This window comes from Fukomys damarensis, unplaced genomic scaffold, assembly GCF_012274545.1.
Source record: "Fukomys damarensis isolate Sample0158 unplaced genomic scaffold, DMR_v1.0_HiC HiC_scaffold_13, whole genome shotgun sequence".
NCBI classification, from domain to species: domain Eukaryota; kingdom Metazoa; phylum Chordata; class Mammalia; order Rodentia; family Bathyergidae; genus Fukomys; species Fukomys damarensis.
In genome coordinates this window covers 39245595-39265665 of record NW_022900925.1, presented here as the reverse complement: position 1 = coordinate 39265665, position 20071 = coordinate 39245595, and the positions used below count along the sequence as shown (strand labels likewise).

At 61.8% G+C, this 20071-nt stretch overlaps 3 protein-coding genes across 9 annotated transcripts in view; 2 read left to right on the top strand and 1 right to left on the bottom strand.

Annotated features, from left to right (window-relative positions):
- The first annotated feature begins 720 nt into the window (after window positions 1-720).
- On the top strand, window positions 721-9178 carry Kif18b (kinesin family member 18B). 5 transcript variants are annotated; one of them, XM_010642919.2, is made up of 15 exons: window positions 721-1411; window positions 1585-1742; window positions 1891-1995; window positions 2075-2185; window positions 2265-2462; window positions 2577-2753; window positions 3169-3243; window positions 3333-3391; window positions 3838-4147; window positions 4299-4414; window positions 6023-6228; window positions 6365-6836; window positions 7479-7568; window positions 7818-7903; window positions 8039-9178. In XM_010642919.2, the coding sequence occupies exons 1-15, from the start codon at window positions 1093-1095 to the stop codon at window positions 8107-8109; spliced, it is 2553 nt and encodes an 850-aa protein (XP_010641221.1). In that variant the 5' UTR covers window positions 721-1092; the 3' UTR covers window positions 8110-9178. The 5 variants fall into 5 exon arrangements, with proteins under 5 accessions (XP_010641221.1, XP_033618975.1, XP_010641222.1 ...); XM_033763084.1 differs by having other exon boundaries at window positions 2265-2753; window positions 4003-4147; XM_010642920.2 differs by having other exon boundaries at window positions 2265-2753; window positions 3976-4147.
- Window positions 9179-13236: 4058 nt separating this feature from the next.
- Window positions 13237-19353, top strand: Gfap (glial fibrillary acidic protein). Of its 3 annotated transcripts, none has more exons than XM_010642922.2 (10): window positions 13237-13722; window positions 14168-14228; window positions 14311-14406; window positions 15059-15220; window positions 15743-15868; window positions 15958-16178; window positions 16323-16366; window positions 16601-16693; window positions 17680-17765; window positions 18095-19353. In XM_010642922.2, exons 1-10 carry the CDS (start codon window positions 13265-13267, stop codon window positions 18134-18136), a joined length of 1389 nt encoding a protein of 462 aa, XP_010641224.1. In that variant the 5' UTR covers window positions 13237-13264; the 3' UTR covers window positions 18137-19353. The 3 variants fall into 3 exon arrangements, with proteins under 3 accessions (XP_010641224.1, XP_010641225.1, XP_010641226.1); XM_010642923.2 differs by having other exon boundaries at window positions 16601-16718; XM_010642924.2 differs by lacking the exon at window positions 16601-16693.
- The window catches only part of Fam187a (family with sequence similarity 187 member A), a 1720-nt gene continuing 987 nt past the window's right edge, over window positions 19339-20071 (bottom strand). The window contains 2 exon segments of the mRNA XM_019210500.2: window positions 19339-20004; window positions 20007-20070. Coding sequence (XP_019066045.1) covers window positions 19523-20004; window positions 20007-20070 — 546 coding nt within the window. The 3' untranslated portion in view covers window positions 19339-19522.

The window sequence follows — 20071 nt, the reverse complement described above, 5'->3', positions numbered from 1 at the left end:
AGGCGGATCACAAGTTCAAGCTTTTGGCAGTTTAGTGAGACTGTCTCCAAAAATGTTTTAAAGGCCTGGGCATGTAGCTCAGTATGCAGACCCTGGCTTCAATCCCTGGTACTGCAACAGCAGCAAAGAACACATATATAGATGTATTTTTACATATAGATATATGAAAAGGTAAGTAAACATTTTCCTCTTTTCTAATATATAATTGTATACTTAGAAAGCAAAGAAACCCTAACTTTAAAAAATTGGAATTGTAGCCAGGCATGGTGGCTGCATGTCTGTAATCCCAGCCCTCAAGAGGCTGAGGCAGGAGGATGGCTGTGAGTTCGAGACCAGCCTGGGTTACATAGTGAGTTCCAGGTCAGTCTCAACTACATAGTGAGACCCTGTCTCAAAAAACAAAAACAAAACTAAAAAAAAGGAGTGAAGGAGCAGTTAGAGTGGTGGATACACAGTACATACCTAAAATGCAGACGCGCTTCTCCGCCCCAGCAGGTAGCAGCCAGAGAGGGAGACAGGGAAGGTGTTCCATTTATAAAAGCAAATAAATCCATAAAATACTTGGGAATTACATTAAAAGGACAATTAGGAAAAATACTTGAAAAGATAGAAAACTATAAAATCTTGAGGGACATAAAAAATATCTGAACCAATAGGCAAGAGTTGAGTTCTTGCCTAGAAGGGTTAATGTAATACAATAAATATGTAAATTGACTGCCTTTCCAGCTGTAATCCCAGTGCCGCTTTTTGGGGGAGCTGCTTTCCAGCACTGGAGCAAAGAAAAAGCATGACCAGTCCCGGTCAGGCAGCTCTGGACAGTAGGCAGGCTGGACAGATGCTGCTAGGGCCATCCCCACCCCTGCAGGGCTCCAGCAGTCAGGGGCTAGGGAATGTGGGAGGGGCTGGGGTGGCCTTGGCAGGACAGCAGACCCCGTTCAGAGGGACAGGGTACAGCCCAGGACCGGGCCGAGAGAGGCGTCTGAACAGGATGTGCCGGTCTCAAGCGGGGTGCTGGTGCCCACACTCAGCCCCGTTGGAGGGGGCAGAGCAGACCTCGGACCTTCTCTCCGTCCCATTCCTGCAGGCTTTGCCATGGTGACAGCGGCTGGGGACAGCGTGGTCCGGGTGGTGGTGCGGGTGCGGCCTCCCACCCCTCGGGAGCTGGAGAGCCAGCGGCCGCCTGTGGTGCAGGTGGTGGATGACCAGGTACTGGTATTCGACCCCGAGGAGCCTGCCAGGGGCCTCCCTGCCCTCCAGTGGGGCGGCACCCACGACGGCCCGAAGAAGAAGGGCAAAGACCTGACGTTTGTCTTTGACCGAGTGTTCGCGGAGGGGGCCACGCAGCAGGATGTGTTCCAGCACACCACCCGCGGCATCCTGGACAGCTTCCTGCAGGGCTACAACTGCTCGGGTGAGAGAGAGGAGGAGCCTTGGGGACGATGCTCCCCAAGAGGAAGGGCGTGGGGCGGTGCCTGGGATGGAGGCGCAAGGGCTGGCACAGGCCGGGCAGCAGCAGCAGTGGGCACAGGACGTGCACAGTGCAGGAGCAAAGGCCCACTGCCACCCTCTACCTGTGCTCTCTAGTGTTTGCCTACGGGGCCACCGGTGCTGGGAAGACACACACCATGCTGGGCCAGGATGGGGACCCCGGCATCATGTACCTGACCACCATGGAGCTCTATCGGCGTCTGGAGGCCCTTCAGGAGGAGAATAGATTCGAGGTGTCCGTCAGCTACCTGGAGGTGAGGCTGAGATGGGGCAGGACAGGGTGGGACTGTGCGGTGGGGACCTGCCCTCCCCACTCCTGACCCCGGGCCCAGGCAGGCAAAGCCCCAGCCTGTACCCAGTCGGTACCGGGCACCCCCCAAGGCCGTTCCTGCCTCTCCCCAGGTCTACAATGAACAGATCCACGACCTGCTGGAGCCCAAGGGGCCGCTGAAGATCTGCGAGGACTCCACCAAGGGCGTGGTGGTGCAGGGCCTGTCCTTCCACCAGGTGCAGGGCAGGGCCGGCAGCGGGGAGCCCGGCGGGGTGGCAGTGGCCTGACCAGCTGGCCCCTGTCTGTCCCCCGTAGCCTGCCTCAGCCAAGCAGCTGCTGGAGATGCTGAGCCAGGGGAACCGTAGCCGCACCCAGCACCCCACTGATGCCAACGCCACATCCTCCCGCTCCCACGCCATCTTCCAAGTGAGCAGGGCTAGGTGAACCCAGGAACAGGTGCCCCTGGCCCCATCTACTGCCCGCCCTCACCCCACCACCTGCCCAGGTCTTCGTGAGGCAGCAGAACCTCGTGCCGGGACCAGTGCAGACCCTGCGGGTGGCCAAGATGAGCCTAATCGACCTGGCAGGCTCTGAGCGGGCATCCAGCACCCACGCCCGGGGCGAGCGGCTGCGCGAGGGGGCCAACATCAATCGCTCCCTGCTGGCCCTCATCAGCGTCCTCAACGCCCTGGCCGACGCCAAGGTGAGGTGCACACCGGACCCCACCTGCCCTGGCTTGGGACTGGACAAGCACCCGAACCCATGGCTGGCCCCAAGCCTGGGCCCTGTCTGCCAGCCTGGCCCCTGCTCCACCCAGGGTCGCAGGGCACACGTGCCCTACCGGGACAGCAAGCTGACCCGCCTGCTAAAGGACTCCCTTGGGGGCAACTGCCGCACCGTGATGATCGCCAACATCAGCCCCGCAGACCTGGCCTACGAGGACACCTACAACACCCTCAAGTACGCCGACCGGGCCAAGGAAATCCGGCTTACGGTGTGTAGCAGCTGGGCGTGGTGGTCTGGGCAGGGCCACAGCCCGGAAGGCCAGGGACAGGGCCAAGACAGCGCCTCAGTGTCCCCAGGGAGAGGCAAGACGCAGCGAGAGCCCCTCTTCGGGAGGATCTTTGTGATAGGAGCAACATTTTCCTGCCTTTGGGAAGACTCGGTGGGCAGAGGCAGGAGGTCTCCAAGAGGGAGGCCTGCAGGGGTGTCGCAGCATGGCCAGTAGCTACCGCAGGGTTCAGGCTTGCTTGAGGCAGCAGGACATTTTCATCAAAGCCACGTGAGCACCCACGCGGCTCCCTGATGACAGCCTGGGTGTGGGTCCTCCTCCTTTCTGGAAGCCTGGCCCCTGTATCCTGCCAGGGTCAGGGCTCCCAGTAGACACTGCTGGCCCCTGCCCCTCGCAGCTGAAGAGCAACGTGGTCACCCTGGACTGTCACATCAGCCACTACGTCAGCGTCTGTCAGCAGCTGCGGGCTGAGGTGAGTGGCCGCTCACTGGGCCGGGTGCCAGCGGGGCCTGTGCGCCGTCCTCCCGCTCACTGGCTGGGTCTGGGCTGCTGCTGTTGCAGGTGGCCGCCCTGAGGAAAAAGCTGCAGGAGTATGAGGTGACAGCGCAGGCCCCGAGTTGGTGAGTCCTGCCGCGGGCTGGAGTGGGGAGCCAGGCCCCGCCTGGAGGCACTGTGTGCCATGAGGAAAGGGTCCCCAGACCACCGGCTGAGAAGAGGTGAACTCGCTCGCCACGTGGGTGTCACTGCGCTTTCCTTTCCTTAATGGCATTGGGCCTTTGCACTGAGCTACAGCCCCATCCCTCTTCGTTTCTTTGTTTTGTTTTGGTTTGGTTTTTTTTGAGACAGGGTCTCACTACGTAGTTGAGACTGACCAGGAACTCACTGTGTAGCCCAGGCTGGTCTCGAACTTGCAGTGATCCTCCTGCCTCAGCCTCCCAAGTGCTGGGATGACAGGAGTGTGTGCCACCACGCCCAGCCCCCTCTTCATTTCTTATCTGAGACAGGGTGTCAACTAAGTCACTAACTTGCCCAGGTCGGGCTTGAACTTGTGATCCTCCTGCTTCAGCCTCCCAGGTGTGGTTCAGTGTCTCCTCAAACCCTTGGCCACTGCCCTTGGTCATGAATGCTGTGGGCTCTGCCGCCCAGGATCCAGAAACCCCTCCCCCCACATCCTATCTCCAGCTCATCCCCTCCACCTCCCCAGCTCCCTCTCACTGCTCGGCACCCCCAGCCAGCCCTGCACCCCAAGGCTCCCCCCAGGGACTGGAACCCAACAGGACCAGAGCCCAGAGATAGAGGCCCAGGAGCAGGCCCTGGAAAGGAGCTCTGCAGACCAGGCACGGCCCGGACGCAGCCAGGATGGAGGCCCTGCCAAGGTAGGCCTGGAGAACGGCCTGCGGCTCTAGAAGAAGCAGACGTCCTCCCTCGCTCCCCAGCGCCTGCCTCTGCCTTCTGTGTGTATGGGTCTGGCTGCTCAGTAGGTCGTCCTGCCTCTGCCACCTAAACCTCCTCCTTCCTCCTCCTCAGGTTCCAGCCCAGGTGCCAGAGCTGAGCCCCAGATGCTCAGATTCCAGGATGCCTGGTCTGATCCTGCCACCCTCGCCAGCCTCAGGGCCCAAGCCTCACGGGGACCAGACTGGGTGGTGAGTGTCTTCTCACTGCTGCTGGGTCGCGGTGGGAGCTGGGGTTGAGGTGTTGCAGACACTGCTTCCTGGTCATTATCAGTCCCTGCCTGGTATATTCCTCTCCTGCCTTCCACCAGGTCCTTCTCAGTCGCCCGTGGTCCCCCACCTGTGCGGCAGTGTCCGCACCGCTGCAGCACTGTGTTGGGGGCAGGCTGGGCTGTGCTCCCCTCCCGGTCCCGCCTGCTCCAGGCTGTGCCGGGCCTCCTCCTGGGCTGCCGCGCACCAGGCAGTGTATTTAAAGCTTCTGGACAGAAGGCTGGTTTAATTTTATTTCTTGTCAAGAGTGCCTGTTCCCGACTCAGCAGAAACGCTGTGGCCTGAATAATCAGCGCTCATTATGTTCTGCACCCGCGAGCCCAGGGGCAGGACAGGGTGTGAGCCCTGCCCACCCTGAGCACCAGCTCCCCCTGCGGACACTCAATGCTGTCCAGGTCCCTGTCACAAGCGGAGAGGACCCACGGCCCCATTTCCATTCTGCCTGTGGTTGGTCCTGATGTGGGATCGCATCCCCTTCTTCTCTTTCCTGGAGATGACAGGGGAACCTGAGAGCCAGGGGCTGCAGAACATTCCAGAACTTTCCAGAGCATCTCCATACTTGGCGATACTAACAGCCACATCAAAAATAGATTCTTTTTGTTTGTTTGTTTGTTTTTTGGTTTTTTGGTTTTTTTGAGACAGGGTCTCACTATGTAGTTGAGACTGACCTGGAACTCACTATGTAGCCCAGGCTGGTCTCGAACTCACAGCAGTCCTCCTGCCTCAGCCTCCTGACTGCTGGGATTACAGGTGTGCGCCACCACACCCGGCCAAAAATAGTTTCTTTTCAACTTCAGAATCTTGGACTCCCTGGTCCCTGAGCAGATTTGAGATCTTACGTTTCAGTGGTTTTTCAGGGGTTTTTCGAGTTGCGAAGTCCTCTCTTCATATGGAATCTCATGCTGAGGTCTGACAGGAAGGAAACAAAACAGTCGTTCTGTCTCCCATACGTGTTATAAACCTATTGAACACTTCTTTTTTTGTTGTTTTTTCCTTTTTTGGTGCTGGGATTGAACTCAGGACCTTGCACTTGCGAGGCAGGTGGTGGCACCACTGAGCTAAATCCCTGGTCCTTGCTTTTTCCTTTTTATACTGGGGATTAAACGCAAGAGCTTTTCACTGAGTGTCATCCTTCGCTCTTTTTTTAAAATTCACTCATTGGGCTGGGGATTTAGCTCAGTGGTTCTGTTGCCTGCTTCACAAGCGCAAGGTCTGGAGTTTGATCCCTGGTGCCCCCCCCACCCCCAATTTACTGACTAAGTTACCTAGGCTGGGCTCAAACTCAGAATCCTCCTGCCTTAGCCTCCCAGGGTGCTGAAAAGACAGGTGTTTGCCCACACACCCAGTTTGAGCTGGGATCTTGACCTGAACCTTGCATTGCCCCTAGGGTCACAGCTAGTGTGTGGCAGAGCTGGGATTTGGCTCTTGTCAAGGCAGGCGGGGCCCAGCAGGTCTGGGGCCAGGAGGAGGGAGCTGGGGCCGGGTCGGGTGAAGACTCGGCCACCCGGAGTGACGGAAGTCCTATCCCAGGCTGGCCCTGCGGGTGCTGCGCCTGGCCCAGCAGCAGTATGCGCTGCTCCAGGTCACTGGCCTGCTCACCCCTGACCTGACTGCAGAACTGGAGACCCTGCAGCAGCTGGTGCAGGAAGCAGATGCCGATTCCGGGGCCAAGAGCTGCAGCATGCTAGGCCCGGCCGGAGTGGCCCCTCCGTCTCAGGAGCTGTACTCAGAGCCCCGTGAGTGCCGCCCTGCTCACCTCTGAGCAGCATCCAGGCCTCCAGCGTTGGGTGGGAGTCTGGCACACGGGTGGGGGCTTCCTCCAGCCTGGCATCTGGCTCCCCAGTGTCTACGCCTCTCCCTCCCCTCTGCCAGGGTCTCCAGACTACCTTGGCCCTGTGACCCGGACCATGGCAAGGCGACAGAGTGGCCTCACACACACCCTGGGCCTCCCCATGGGGCCCGACAGCATCCCAGCCCCTGCGCCCCGAGAGCCTACAAAGAAGAAGAGGAGACCGAGCCCCATCGAGTCCGATGGTCCCCTGGCCCCGAGGCAGAAGACCAAGCGCCAGCGCCAGTCCTCTCTGCCCTGCCCGAGGCAGGGGCTGCTGCCTAAGCCCTGCACCCCCTCGGCGGCCCAGGCCTCCCTGACCTGCCACTCCCCTCGCCTCTGCCCAGCCACCATCATCAAACGCCGGGCGCCCCTGGGCCCTTCGGCCCTGCAGAACTGTTCCCCATCCCTGGGCCTGCCCACCCGCGACCTCAATGCCACCTTTGACCTCTCTGAGGAGCTCCCCTCACTCAGCTTCCAGGGACAGTACGGGCCTGGCCAGCCCTGCGTCCCCAGGTGGGTCTCATGCCCAGGGCCAGGGTAGGTAAGGGACAGGAGGGGAGGGTGCTGGACTCCTGGAGCTGGATGGCTGTTACCAGCTACAGCACCATCTAGGCTGCACTGCCCAGGCCCAAGTGCCTAGCCTCCCGGTCCACTCCGCCTCCTTACGCAGGCATCAGGGGACCCAGCTTGTGACCCGGGATGCACAGCCCAAGCCCATATGATCCTCAGCAGGGCCCAGGCCCAGCAGCTCTGTCCCAGGTGCATCAAGGACAGGGACAGCATCCTGAGAAGGCACTGGTGCCTCCACCTTGGCCAGGGAGGGGCAGCAGCCAGCTCAAGACAGTCCAAGGCCAACAGTGAGTGGTGGCCTGGCCTGGCTGCAAGCAGTCACAGTGCCCACCACACCCCGAGCTGGCCATGGCCCCCAGCAGCTTTCAGTAGCCAGTGTGGAGCAGGGCAGGTAGAGTCCAGGGTGGTCTGAACTCCGGTGCCCAGGCGCCCACAGATTGGTGACTGGTGTCCTCCAGATCGCCTTGTCTCTCAGCTGTCAGCCCGCCGAGGGCACCGCGAGCAGAGCTGCCTTTTGCCAGGAAGGGGTGGAGGGACTGTCGCCGTGTCTGCGCTCCTGATTGGCTTCCCTCACCCTCTCCCCAGTAGACCAGAGTTCCTGTTCACTGAGCAGGGCCCCAAGCCTGCATCCTCCCTGCCCAGGACCTCAGCCTGCAAGAAGAGGCACCCAGTGAGGTGAGGCCCAGGCTGTGAGGCAGGGAAGGTGCTTGAGGGTCAGTGGGTGTGGGGATGAGTCTGGTCCCCAGCAAAGCTGTGAGGTCTGGGGCAGGGCTGGGTCCTTACCTGTTGCTGCTGTCACCTCCTGGAGGTGAAGGGGCGCATTTAGCACTCGGCAAACCAGCACCAGTACTGTCCCCTCTTCTCTACCTCGAGCCCATGTGCCCCCAGTCCTGGGCATGGCTGTGACCTCCCTGCCTCCTGTAGTTCCTCTGTCCCCCGGGGCCGCAGCCGCATTGCCCGCCTGCCCAGCAGCTCCTTGAAGAGGCCAGCAGGGCCCCTCGCCATCCCAGGTGACCACCCAGGGGAGAGGAGCGGGAGGGGGCCGAAAGTGAGAGGGGACACCGAAGACTGGAGAGGGCCCTAGGGGGCCGAGGACAGAGCCTCACACCTCCCTCCTCTCTTCCCCTCCCTGCCACGGCCCACAGAGCCACCCTCGAGGCTGAAGACCCAGGAGAAGCCGCCGAGGGCTGGAGTCCGCATCACCCGGGTGTCCTGACCCCCTTGCTGCCACCCAGCCTGGCACTTGGTGTCAGCACCCGTCCTTGCCACCCCACTCCTGATGATTCCACTACCACCCTCTTCCCTAGCAGGTGGCGCTCAGCCTCCCAGCACATCCTGGCATGTCAGTGTGGGCAGTTTTGAAGGGTGCTGTCTGCCGTGCCCATCTGAGTCCACCCCGGATGCTGCAGTGGGGAGCAGGTGCTGGGGGCCTGGCATGGCTCCTGGTGACCCAACAGGGCGTCCTCAGCCCGGCTTCCCTCCACGGAGGAGGGCCATCGTCTGTGTGCAGGGTCAGCTTCGTGCCTCCTGGGTGTAAATGCCGGTGAACACGGGTTGTACTCCGATCTCCCGTCTGTACATAGAACGTGCACACAAGTGGACACAGGTGTATCTTTCCCACAGTGATTAATAAACCTTTGGTACCTACACAGGGAGCGACACCTCCACCCTTAGACCTCAAGGGACTGTGAGTGTGGCCTCCCCGATCCGGCCACCCACCCTCAGGCCCCAGCTGGATGTGGGATCGCGGGGTCCACACAGCTCCCCTCTCTGCAAAGGCAGCGCTGGCTGAACAGGTTAACTGAACAGGATTACGGGAGCCTGTGTTGATTTGCTTCTGAGCACAAACATGTTAAGGGCATTTAGCACAGGGCCAGTCTCGGGTGGGCAACCAAGCCGTTTGGGGAGCAGCTCCCCGCCGACTGTGTCTGCTTGGTCCTGACCACATCAGAGGAGTAAGGGCAGCACCACCCCGGCCAGAACTGCCACAGAGCTTCCCTGCTGGAAGAGGTGAATAAGGAAGACGGGCTCCAGGGAGAGGCAGCGAGGTGGTCCCTGCCTTCGGAAGCAGCAGGAGCCCCTGCATTCATCCTGCTATTGCTTCCCCTGCAAGGCTGTGCCCGGGGCAGCTTCATATCTGCAGCCCCGACCCCAGCGCCTGCTAGCCTGGGCAGGATGCAGACTAACTTCTGGGGCCCCAAAACCTCCCTTGGCCGTCAGCGCACCAGGCACAGAGGCAGCAGGCAGGGCGCATGCGGGGTTCAAGGTAGGGGCACAGAGGTCACCCCAACAAGCACGCTCCTGGTGTGGCTCACTCTAGACATCTGTGGCTCCGTGGTGCAGCCCACAGTCTCAGGTGACCTATGAACTGCACATCCTCTGCGCCGGCCAGTGACACCCTCAACCTGAGGGTTAGCCAGCTGCAGGCATCTGCGGGCCCACAGCCTGAGCTTGGCAGGAGCTGCGGGGTTCGCTGACCTGTCAGGAGCCTGTGGGTTGGACAGTCACCCTGAGGTGGTGATCAACACCCCTGGCACAGTGTCCAGCTGGCCTGACACCGTCCCTGGGGCTCAGATGTCTCCTCAGGCCCCACCCTAGCTCCCCACATGCCCCAACCTCACCTAGGCCCATCTTGGAGTCAAATCTGCTGTTTGTAGAACCAGCTTGGTCCTGGGAGCTGTGAGCAGAACAAAACAGCCCCTTCACGCAGGCAGGGGCGGGACCTGGCCCTTCATGAAAGGAGCCAAACCCTCCAAGAGCACTGACTGCTGTTGAGGGAGAGGCGGCCCCTGGGCTGGGGTCCTTCCCCATGTTCCCCAGGAGCAGACTTGCTAGCGGTTGTGCTGGTGATGTTCCCAGCCAGCATCCGGGTGGTGGTGCCCTTAGGCAGGGATGAGGGCCTGGGGGACCCCGGGCCTGGGGGCTATGGTGGTTTCCTAGTCTCCCCCAGGACCCCCGGCCCGTGCTGAGGACAAGCTGGAAACCGGTCACCGCCAGCTGTCTTGTTGGCCCGTCTCACTGTCCCCTCCCAGAATGGTGGACAAGCAGAGAGCAGAGCAAGGGAAGCGACTGACCAGCTGGGCTCAGGGAGAAAGGCCGAGCTTAACCCTGCACAGCGGCCCCATGCTCAGGAAAGGGATGAGGTGACCCCTACATGCAGGGGGCACAGGAAGGAGGTGGTGTCTCCAGCCCGCAGGACGGCAGTGGGAGCCTCTTGAAGGCCTGTGTCCAGGATGGGGACAGAGATGCCAATCCCACCTTGTCACCAGCCACTGCCCCTCTGTCCTGGTGACTCTGCCAGTCCCTTCCGCAGACCAACGCCGCTTCAGGGTTATGGACGTGAATGGAGCACAGGGAAGGTGTACAAAAGCTGTGACGGCAGCCGTGGTGACACCCTGTCATCCCAGTCACCAGGAGGCTGCAGCAAAAAGGTCCCCAGTCCATAAGCCTGGGCAACCTAGCAAGACCAGAGAAAGAAGATGCTATGCCGGGCGTGGTGGCTCATCCTTGTAGTCCCAACACTTGGGAGGCTGAGGCAGGAGTATCGCTTGAGTTTGAGCCCAGCTTGGGCTAAGTAGCGAGTTCCAGGGTAGTCTCAACTACATAGTGAGACCCTGTCTCAAACAACAAAAAACCCAGGGACTGGGCTCAGTTCCAAAGCCTGCCTGGCAAGCCAAGGGCCGGATCCCCAGTAACCCCCCAAAAAGGAGATGTCAAGATGCAGCTCAGTGATGACCATTTCCCTGGCACACAGGAAACCTTGGGTTCTGTCCCCGGCACCAGAAAATAAACACAGGCACCCGCTGTGTTGTTTCCACAGCTATTGTAGAGGTGGGCATCCCTGACAGAGATGGAGACAGGAGGCCCTGAAGTCACCCATGAAGTCACAGCCGCTGAAGAGCCAGGACTGTGCTCTCCTCCGGAAGACGGTGCCAGAGGAGTCCATGAAGTCAGTGCAGGGAGTGCTCACGGGCAGCACACAAAACCTGGGACAGACACCTGGGCTGCCTGGGCGACTTAGCAAGACCCTGTCTTGAAATAAAATTATGACAAGGGCTGGGGATGCCCTCCGTGCTGCTGTGTCAATGCCCAGTAGGGAGGGAGGGAAAGGAAAGAAAGCCGCCCGCCCTGCCGTGCTTTCTCAGCTCCGCTCTGCCATCTAGTGACCGTGGGGCTCAGTCCCTCCTTCGGGGAGGGCTGCGGGTGCAGGCCAAAGTGGCCGCTTTGGACAGAAGCCTCTTCATCTCCCCAACTTGCTCGCCAGCATCTGTGCCAGGCACTGGGTGAGGGGTGGGGAGCAGAGGGAGCCACCGCTGGGCCGGAGTGGGCAGGCACCATGCCTGTGCAGGCTGAGGCTGGGTGGGCTGGGTCTGACCGCTAACCAGGGGCCACCTGGCAGATTCCGATGGGACACAGAAGTCACCATGCTCCACCCCTGGGGGAAGTGGGCCACGCTTGGTGTCTGCGCCCATCCAGCAGCACAGCTGTAGTGTCCAGGCCTGGGCCTCAGCTGGCTGGCAGTTCCAGCGTGGGGACAGCAGCAGGGGCACAGGCAAGCTGGAGGCCGGGGCCACTGCTCCACCACTCCCAGCAGCTGTGTCACCTGGGGGACAGCAGAAGATGGGCCACCACCCCACCACGGGCCTGGTGACAGGGACGCATCCAGTGGAAACCAGGCAGCTGTGACAGGGACGGCACAGATAAATATATACCGATGTGGAAAGATGTTCACAGCAGATTGTTGAGTCAGAAAAGCAAATTGCAAAATAATTTCTACAGCATGAGCTTATTTTGAAAAAAGTATTTTATACATTTAGGAAAAAATCTGGTAGTGTTTATCTCCAAGTGGCAAAATTATGGATAATTAAATTCTTTTGTATTGCTTATCTGTATTATTTTTGTTGTTGTTACAATGTAATAAAATAGTAGCTATGAGTCGGGGAGACCATGTGAAGTGTGGGTGAGTCGGGGGATGGACAAGGGACGGAGCCGCTTGGGCTGGGCCCTCCCCTGTCAGCCTGTGCCCTTGCTCTCTTGCTCCCCCCCCCAGGCCCCTGTTCTTCCTAAGGCTGAGGCTGCCCTGCTGCCTCACCAGGCTGGGGTGGGAGCGGCTGGGTGAGCTCCACAGGCACTGGCCATCGCTGAGCCTGGCAACGCTGGGCCGGGCCCACAGCTCCCCTGGCACTGGCCAGTGATTGGCCTGACACAGACAATGGCCCGGGTGGGCACACAGCCTGCTTCCCACAGCCCCGGCCTCCCTTGGACTCATTCCGGGAAGGACATGGAGCGCCTCACAGTCACAGGGTCCTGGGATAAAAGTGGTGCTGCCCCCGGGGCTGCCCTGGCCCTGGGATGCCTGACTGAGGCACCAGGCCCCATTCAGCAGGGAAGGGCAGGGTGTGCACGCGCGCAGGGCTATGCTCTCAGAATCCCCAGGGCACAGGCGGCTGAAGCGCTGGGTGGGACCTGAGGGCTCCCCGGGGGGCAGGGCCACCTGCACCCCCTTACCTCGCACTTCTGCTGGACTGAACAGCGGCTCTGGGTCCCCAGACACCACCCTGCCCCTGCCCCTCATGTCCAGGAGCAGGAGAGGGAGGGGTGGCCGGGGAGATGGTGCCACAGGAACGATCCCACCAGCACTACCCGTTCAACATAACCACTCTATGTCGGGTCCTGGTTTGGTGTGCAGGGAGCCGGCAGGAGGAAGGAGAAGCTGCCCCTCACCCTACTGGGGCATCCAGGGACCTGGGTTCATCCTCTGGCAGTCCGGGCCCAGCACAGAACCCCAGAGAAGGGGGGAAGAGCAAGAAAGGGAGGCAGGCATGCTCTGGGCTCAGCAGGACACCAGGAACATGAGCGTCCCTCTCCAGACTCTGCCTCTGCGGCACTGGAGGGGCACTAAGTTGGGGGAGCCCTGGGTGGGGCCGGCCGCAGGGCCACACACCCACAATCCCAACTACTTGGCAGGCTGAGGCAGGAGGATAGCAAATCTGAGGCCAGCCTTGGCAACTTACAACCTGTCTCGAAATAAAGATTTGGAAAGGGATGGGGATGCAGCTCAATGATAGAGCACCTCTGGGTTCAATCTCCAGTACAGCAAAGCAAAAAAAGGCAGGTCCGAGGCCATCCAGACCTCTAGGGACACAGTTTCTTGGGAGGGTCTCCCTGTGCCTGGTCCCAGTCCAGAGCCAGAATCCTGCCAGGCCAGGGCTCGTGTACGGGAAGCCCTGCCTCTGGGCACAGCGACCCCATGGGCCTGGCCCCGGCCCAGCCCGTGGGCCATGCCAGGGGCGTTGCTGGGCAGCCTGGGCACTGTCAGCCTGGCCCAGCCTCCATAAAGCCCTGGCAGCCAGAGCCAGAGGGCCAGCAGCATGGAGCGCAGACTCGTGTCCTCTGCTCGCCGCTCCTATGTCTCCTCCTCAGAGGCAGTGGTTGGGGGCCTGGGGCCCATGCGCCGCCTGGGGTCCAGCCCCCGCCCTGGCCTGGCCTGGGTGTCCCCTCCGCTCCCAGCCCGGCTGGACTTCTTGCAGGCTGGGGCTCTCAACGCAGGTTTCAAGCAGACACGGGCCAGCGAGCGGGCCCAGATGATGGAGCTCAATGACCGATTTGCCAGCTACATCGAAAAGGTCCGCTTCCTGGAGCAGCAGAACAAGGCCCTGGCTGCTGAGATGAACCAGCTGTGGGCTGCAGAGCCCAGCCGGCTGGCCGGTGTCTACCAGGCCGAGCTTCGGGAGCTGCGGCTGCGGCTGGACCAGCTCATGGCGAGCAGTGCCCGGCTCGAGGTGGAGCGTGACACCCTGGCCCAGGACCTGGGCACCCTGCGGCAGAAGTGAGGACGAGGGAGCGGGGCCAGGAGCTGTCAGACCCCACCCAGGCCAGCCCCTCCTGGCTGTGTGGACCCCTGGGCATGGTGACTGGGCTGGGGTCCCTTCCCCTAAACCGGGGCGGCAGTGGAGAAAGCAGGGTCCCCAAGGAGCAGGCAGGAAGGCTAGGTGCAGAGCTGGGTGTCTGGACACAGCCTCTGACCCTCCTCCAGCCAAACTGGTCTGCATGGCTGGGAGGCAGAGGTGGAATTCGGACCCACCCTGTGGTCACCCGGATCCAGGAGACCCCAGGGCCTGGCTGCACAGGGGGTGCCCAGCCCAGGAGCTGAGGCAAATCCTCACCCACTCCCCTGGGCTCTGAGATTCTCCCCCTCTCCCTCCCTGGGCCTGGGAATGGGTGGGGACGGGGTCCTCGGAAAAGCCTGGACCCACAGACATCCGCCTGCCCAGGCTCCAGGATGAAGCTGCCCTGAGGCTGGAGGCCGAGAACAGCCTGGCCAGCTGCAGACAGGTAGGAGCGGGGTCCTGGGCAGCCCCCGCGATACAGAGAGGCCTAGGCTGGGGTCAGCACAGCAGCAACCTTCCTACCCCAGGAGGCCAGCAATGCCACCCTGACCCGTCTGGACCTGGAGAGGAAAATTGAGTCCCTGGAGGAGGAGATCCGGTTCCTGAGGAAGGTCCATGAGGAGGTGAGGCTGTGACAGTGGAGGGAGCGCCATGGGGAAGGAAGGACGGACAGAGAGCCAGAGACAGACGACAGACCCAGAGATAGAGAGAGCCAGAGACCAAGAGACCGAGAGGCTCGGGAAGAGAGCCAGAGACAGGGAGAGACTCCTCAGAGGCACAGAGAGGCACAGAGAGGCTCAGAGACAGGAGAGACTAGGAGAGAAAGGGTGGGACAGGTGCGTCCAGCAGCCCGACCCCACCCCTTTGTGGAGAAGCACAGGCCGTGAGGCTGCCTTGCCCCGCACACCAGCCGGCGGGAAGGGGCCCTTCTGCTCCTCTCACGGACAGGGCCAAGGCCCAGAGAGCCCGAAGGACGCGAGGTCACCTCCCGCCATCAGCGGCTCTGGCTCCATTTCCTCCATCATGACAAAAGCCACTCATAAACATGAAAAATCCTGCCGAGGCCTGGCTCAGATCCAGGACATCTGGGGCCCAGGGACAGTCACAGCTCATGAGGTCACAGGTGCGTGTCCAGCACCTGCACCCTCCTGTCCAGCCTAGAGGACGATGCACCCCACGCCCTGTCCCTTGGCCATACCAGGCAGAAGGCAGTGGATGCTGGGCCACTGCTGTGCCCACGTCCCAAGGCCCCACGCCTTCTCCCTCCCTGGCCAGGAGCTGCAGGAGCTGCAGGAGCAGCTGGCGAGGCAGCAGGTCCACGTGGAGATGGACGTGGCCAAGCCCGACCTCACGGCGGCCCTGAGAGAGATCCGCACGCAGTACGAGGCCCTGGCCTCCAGCAACATGCAGGAGGCCGAGCAGTGGTACCGCTCCAAGGTACACAGCGGCTCTGGGAGTCCTCCACAGAAGGGGACAGCTTCCCAGGGGCCACCGGCGCTAGGACTCCCAGAGTGCTCTTTGTCCTCACCGCCCTGCTGCTATCAGCGGGCCTCACTGGGCATGGCCTCGCCCGGCGCCTTGGGTCACTATCTCGCTGTGACTCCTTACTCTAGTCAGAAAAGAACTGAAGCCCAGAGAGGTAAAGTAACTTGCTCAGCGTCACATGGCTTCTGAAGGGTTTCTAGCCCCACCTCTCTCGGTGAGAGCTCGGGTTCTCCATGCAACGTTTCCCATGTGTCAGGGACAGAGGGGCACCTGACCACGGAGTCACAGCTTGGCCCAAATCCAGCGTCACAGGGACCTCATGGGCAGGGGGAAGGTGGGGGCACTGGAGCTGGGCAGGGCTGGCAGCCATGGGGTGAGAGCGAGGGGCTTCAGGGGGCCTGGCCTGGCACTGGGGAACACGGGGCCTGTTAGGCTGAGGGGACGGAGACTTCCTGTCTCACCCTCCCTGTCCAGTTCGCCGACCTCACGGACGCCGCTGCCCGCAACGCCGAGCTGCTGCGCCAGGCCAAGCACGAGGCCAATGACTACCGGCGCCAGCTGCAGGCCCTGACCTGTGACCTGGAGTCCCTGCGGGGCACGGTGAGCCTGGCGGGCTGGGGTGGGGCAGGGGACAAGCCACCCCTGGCCACGGGGAGGCCCCTGAGGACCACGGGCTCCATCGCCCACAGAATGAGTCCCTAGAGCGGCAGATGCGTGAGCAGGAGGAGCGCCATGCACGAGAGGTGTCCACCTACCAGGAGGTGCTGGCCCGGCTGCAGGAGGATGGCCGGGGCCTCAAGGACGAGATGGCCCGGCACCTGCAGGAGTACCAGGAGCTGCTCGATGTCAAGCTGGCCCTGGACATCGAGATCGCCACCTACCGGAAGCTGCTGGAGGGAGAGGAGAACCGGTAAGTCCAGCCCACCTGGTGTCGCGCTCTCCCCCTGGCTGCGCTGTGCCTCCCGAGCCTACAGCTCTGCAGCTCGGAAGCTGGGAGCCCAGGGCCAGGCCTGGGTGACTCAGGTGGCCACTCACTGGGTACTATGTCTTCCAGCATCACCATTCCAGTGCAGGCCTTCTCCAACCTGCAGATCCGAGGTCAGTGGTGGCCCTGGGTGGGGGGTGAGGTCCATCTTGCCCAGTTTCTGTTGGGGCTGAGGCCAGGCTGCGCTGGGGACCTCAGACCCGGCAGGAGCCCCAGCCTCAGCACCTCCCAGCCCTACGGGGACTCCCAGCTGCTCCACCACCGGGCAGGGTGGGAGCCCAACCCCGAAAGGTGAGCCCAACCCCAGATGGTTTGTGTTTCTGTTTCTTAACTGCTTGTTGCTACAGGAGGCAAAGGCGCCACGGAAGGGGAGGTCCACAAAGTCACCAGATACCTGAAAAGGCTCACGATTCAAGTTGTTCCTGTGCAGGCCCCGCAGGGTATAGACAGAGCCGCCGGCTCTCGGTTAGCTGCCCCTTGCAGCCGGAGAGAAGTGGGCCTCGTGGCCATCCTCCTGGTCCCCCAGTCCCCTCCCAAGTGTCCCCTAGAGGACCAGAACAGAGCCACAATTCCCAGGGGCCTTGGTGACCAGCCACAACCCAGCCGGCACAACTGCAGCGTCACCTCAAAGGACTGATCACGTGGTGCTTGATGGGTGCCCAGATGAGGGGCCCAGGGGCCAGGAGCGAGCGCCAGCCTGGCCTCTCCTCCTGTGTCACAGGGAGCCCAGCCACCCCGGGTCAGCGGTGCCCGCTGGACCTGTCTGCCCCCAAGGTGCCGGTGCTCAGCCCCGGCCCTCAGTGGTGGGTTGCGGCTGCGGCTCTCACAGGAACAAAGCTTCCTGTTCCTGCCCTTAGCTGACATCGGTGATAGTGACATGTAGTATCTTCCTCTCAAGGTGGGGTGGGGGCTACGTTTATTGTTCTGTGGCCCTCAAATGGCACTTAGATAAGAAAAACATTCGCTGTCCTTGGGGCTGGGATATTCAGGAATAGATGCCCACAAGCCAGGACCCCTAGCTCAGTACTAGGTCAGGTGGCTGGCCAGGAGGGGTGACGCTGCCACACTGGTCACCATGGATCACCAGGTCCAGACGGGATAGGGCAGGGGCACAGGGAGGAGCCTATGCGTGCTGAGCACAGTGGCTGAGAGCTCATTGCCCCTCACTCCCCTAGACCAGAGGGCACTGCCATCTGTGGGGCTGTGAGTGGGCATGCGGGAGAAGCTCCTGCCCACTGCTCTGGCCTGTGCACTGGGCTGTCAGGAAGCCAGGTGCCAGGGCTGGGTACAGGAGCGGTGGAAGGGGCCACGCCCCCTCACTGGGCAGCACGGCCTTGCACCGGGCTGGGCGGCAGCAGGAGAGACAGGTGCCGGAGCAGCTGCCGGGTGTCCTGAGAGCCCAAAGAGACCTCCGCTCCACCCGCAGAGACCAGCTTGGACACCACGTCTGTGTCGGAAGGACACCTCAAGAGGGACATCGTGGTCAAGGCAGTGGAGATGCGTGATGGGGAGGTGAGAAGGTCCCGGCCCCACTCCCTTCCCAGCCCTGCTGCGGGGCTGGGCGTCTCCCCTCACCCACGGACGCAGGTGCCCAGCGCCAGCCTAGCAGAGGGAAGGGCAATTACAAAGTTGGCAGGGTTGACTCCAAGCTCTGAGGCTGTAGAGCTGGGCTCTGTCTACCCAAGGAACTGGGGAGAGGGTGCCTGGTGCTCCTATCCCAATGAGGCAGCAGCTCTTCCTGCATCGGCAGTGAGTGTCACTGGGTGCTGACCAGGGCTGGCTGGGGACCAGAGCCTGCTCAAGCCCCTCAGGGGCGCGTGCGCACCTCTGTGTCCCTGCAGGTCATTAAGGAATCCAAACAGGAGCACAAGGACGCCATGTGAGGCGAGCGGTGAGGAGCACAGACGCCCTCCACAGCTAAGCCTGGTGGCCGGCCACCCCACCCTCCTGCCCCACGTCAGCTTGTCACTGCCACACTAGGTCTGCATGGCACCCAGCACCCAGCACCCGGCTCTTCAAACTAACAGGCGTTCTTCCCACGGAGCAGTCAGGAGGAAAGGCCAGCGGCCTGGTTAGAAGTGGGCGGGCAGGGACACAGCAAGTCACATCCTGTTGTTATAGCAACTGTCGCTGGAGCTACAGCTAGAGGGGAAAGGGGAGCTGCAGGGAGGGGCGTCCCCAGAAAAGGTGGACACCTGCCCTGCTGGGATGGCCCTGGCCACCCGGAAGCAGTGAATAGTGCTGCCACCCATGGGACAGAGCCATGGCCTGGCAGGCCCTGAGCTCCAGGTAGGGGTGGGATGCGGGAGCACTGGGAGTACAGTCACGTGCAGAGGGACGGAGAGGGTGGAGCGGGTTCAGAGAGGCCAAGCCCAGAGGACGCCCCACCTGCAGAGGGGGCGTGGGGGGGAGGTGGTCAGGGACCCCGTGGGTCATTTGGGGAAGTCCAGAAGCGACCCATGACCCACCTGATGTGAACCGAGCAGGGGCTGCGGTCCCAGTGCACGCTGGCCCTCCCCACCCCGCTCCTCCAGCCACCGAGTCTTGAGCCCATGACTCTGCTTGGCGGGAAGGGCCTCCATTGCCTGCCCCTCCTGGCCTCTTCCTCCTGCACCCTTTTCCCTGCCGGGATTCCAGCTGCGCCCTGCTTCATGGAGGGAAGTTGAGGCACATGCAGGGTGAAGACACGGGGCCTTCACGGCCCTCCTCCCTTCACTGCACCTTGGCTGCCTCCCCCTCCTGGCTGCTGCCGCCGCCCCTCACCTGCCCAGGAGAAATAAAAGACCTCTCTCTCGTCTGTTTCTAGGTCTCTCGTCTGTTTCTAGGGGTGGGGGCGGCAGGCCGAGCCTGGTCAGATCTCAGCACCTCACACCCCACCTGTGCGGCTCCGCCCGAGCCCTGGATCTCAGCTCTCTCACAGTCCCTCAGGGTCCCTGTCCCTGCGACCTTCATCCCCACACCTGCTGTTTCTACCTGCTGTTCCCAGGGGATGCTGTTAGAAGCTGGGGCTGCCTTGCCTCCTCCTGTGACTTTGGGCCCCAGCAGTCCCCAAAGGCACCATCGATGGCACAGGCACTGGACAGTATTCGTTTATTCCCCTTCTCCCGCCCGAGCGAGACACTGGGCGTGCTCGCCCGGATACATCCTGCCTCGCCTTGATCCCACATCAGCCCACAGACCCTGAACCTGGGGAGAGGGCGGTGACTAACAGGGCTGCCCGCGTCCTCACCACACGTCCCGCCCTTGGCACCCACCCGCCCAGGCCGGGGCTAGGGGTCAAGGTCCAGACAACTGCGGAGTAAGCAGCAGCAGCAGCGACAGAGGTGGACACTGATAAAGACGACCATGATGAGCAGGTAGCCGAGCAAGGCGAGCTGCAGGGCAGAGCGGGTCTCGGGGTCCGAGAGCGAGGGTGGGTAGCGCCCCCGGGATGTCACGGCCAGCCGGATGCCCGCCACCTGTGCGCCCTGCCGCCAGCAGTAGTAGGTACCACGGTCACTCAGCTGGGCGAAGCGGATGTGCAGCTGGTGGCCGTGGTCAATGAACACCCGCATGGATCTGTTCGTGCCCTTCAGGTACTGGGTGTGGTACAGGGGCTGGCGGTCCTTGTCCCAGGCCACCGCGTGCTCAGGCCGGGCCCCGGGGCAGGAGAGGATGAGCCCGTGGCCCAGCCTCTGCTGGTGGAACTGCACGGGCACCCGGGCAGAATACCACATAGACCACAGAATTCTCCAGGAAAATCCACTTCTTTAGATATAAGAAAATTTAATCTACACTTTGTTACTATACAATTAAGGAGGTAAGTCTTGGTAGTCACC

Bases quoted from the DNA above. Each gene is read 5' to 3' on its own strand.
- Kif18b (XM_010642917.2), top strand. From the start codon at position 1,093: ATGGTGACAGCGGCTGGGGACAGCGTGGTCCGGGTGGTGGTGCGGGTG. The intron at 1,996-2,074 runs GTGCAGGGCAGG...TGTCCCCCGTAG, and splicing joins AGGGCCTGTCCTTCCACCAG to CCTGCCTCAGCCAAGCAGCT. The intron at 4,415-6,022 runs GTGAGTGTCTTC...GTCCTATCCCAG, and splicing joins CACGGGGACCAGACTGGGTG to GCTGGCCCTGCGGGTGCTGC.
- Gfap (XM_010642922.2), top strand. From the start codon at position 13,265: ATGGAGCGCAGACTCGTGTCCTCTGCTCGCCGCTCCTATGTCTCCTCC. The intron at 16,179-16,322 runs GTAAGTCCAGCC...TATGTCTTCCAG, and splicing joins CTGGAGGGAGAGGAGAACCG to CATCACCATTCCAGTGCAGG. The intron at 17,766-18,094 runs GTGAGAAGGTCC...GTGTCCCTGCAG, and splicing joins TGGAGATGCGTGATGGGGAG to GTCATTAAGGAATCCAAACA.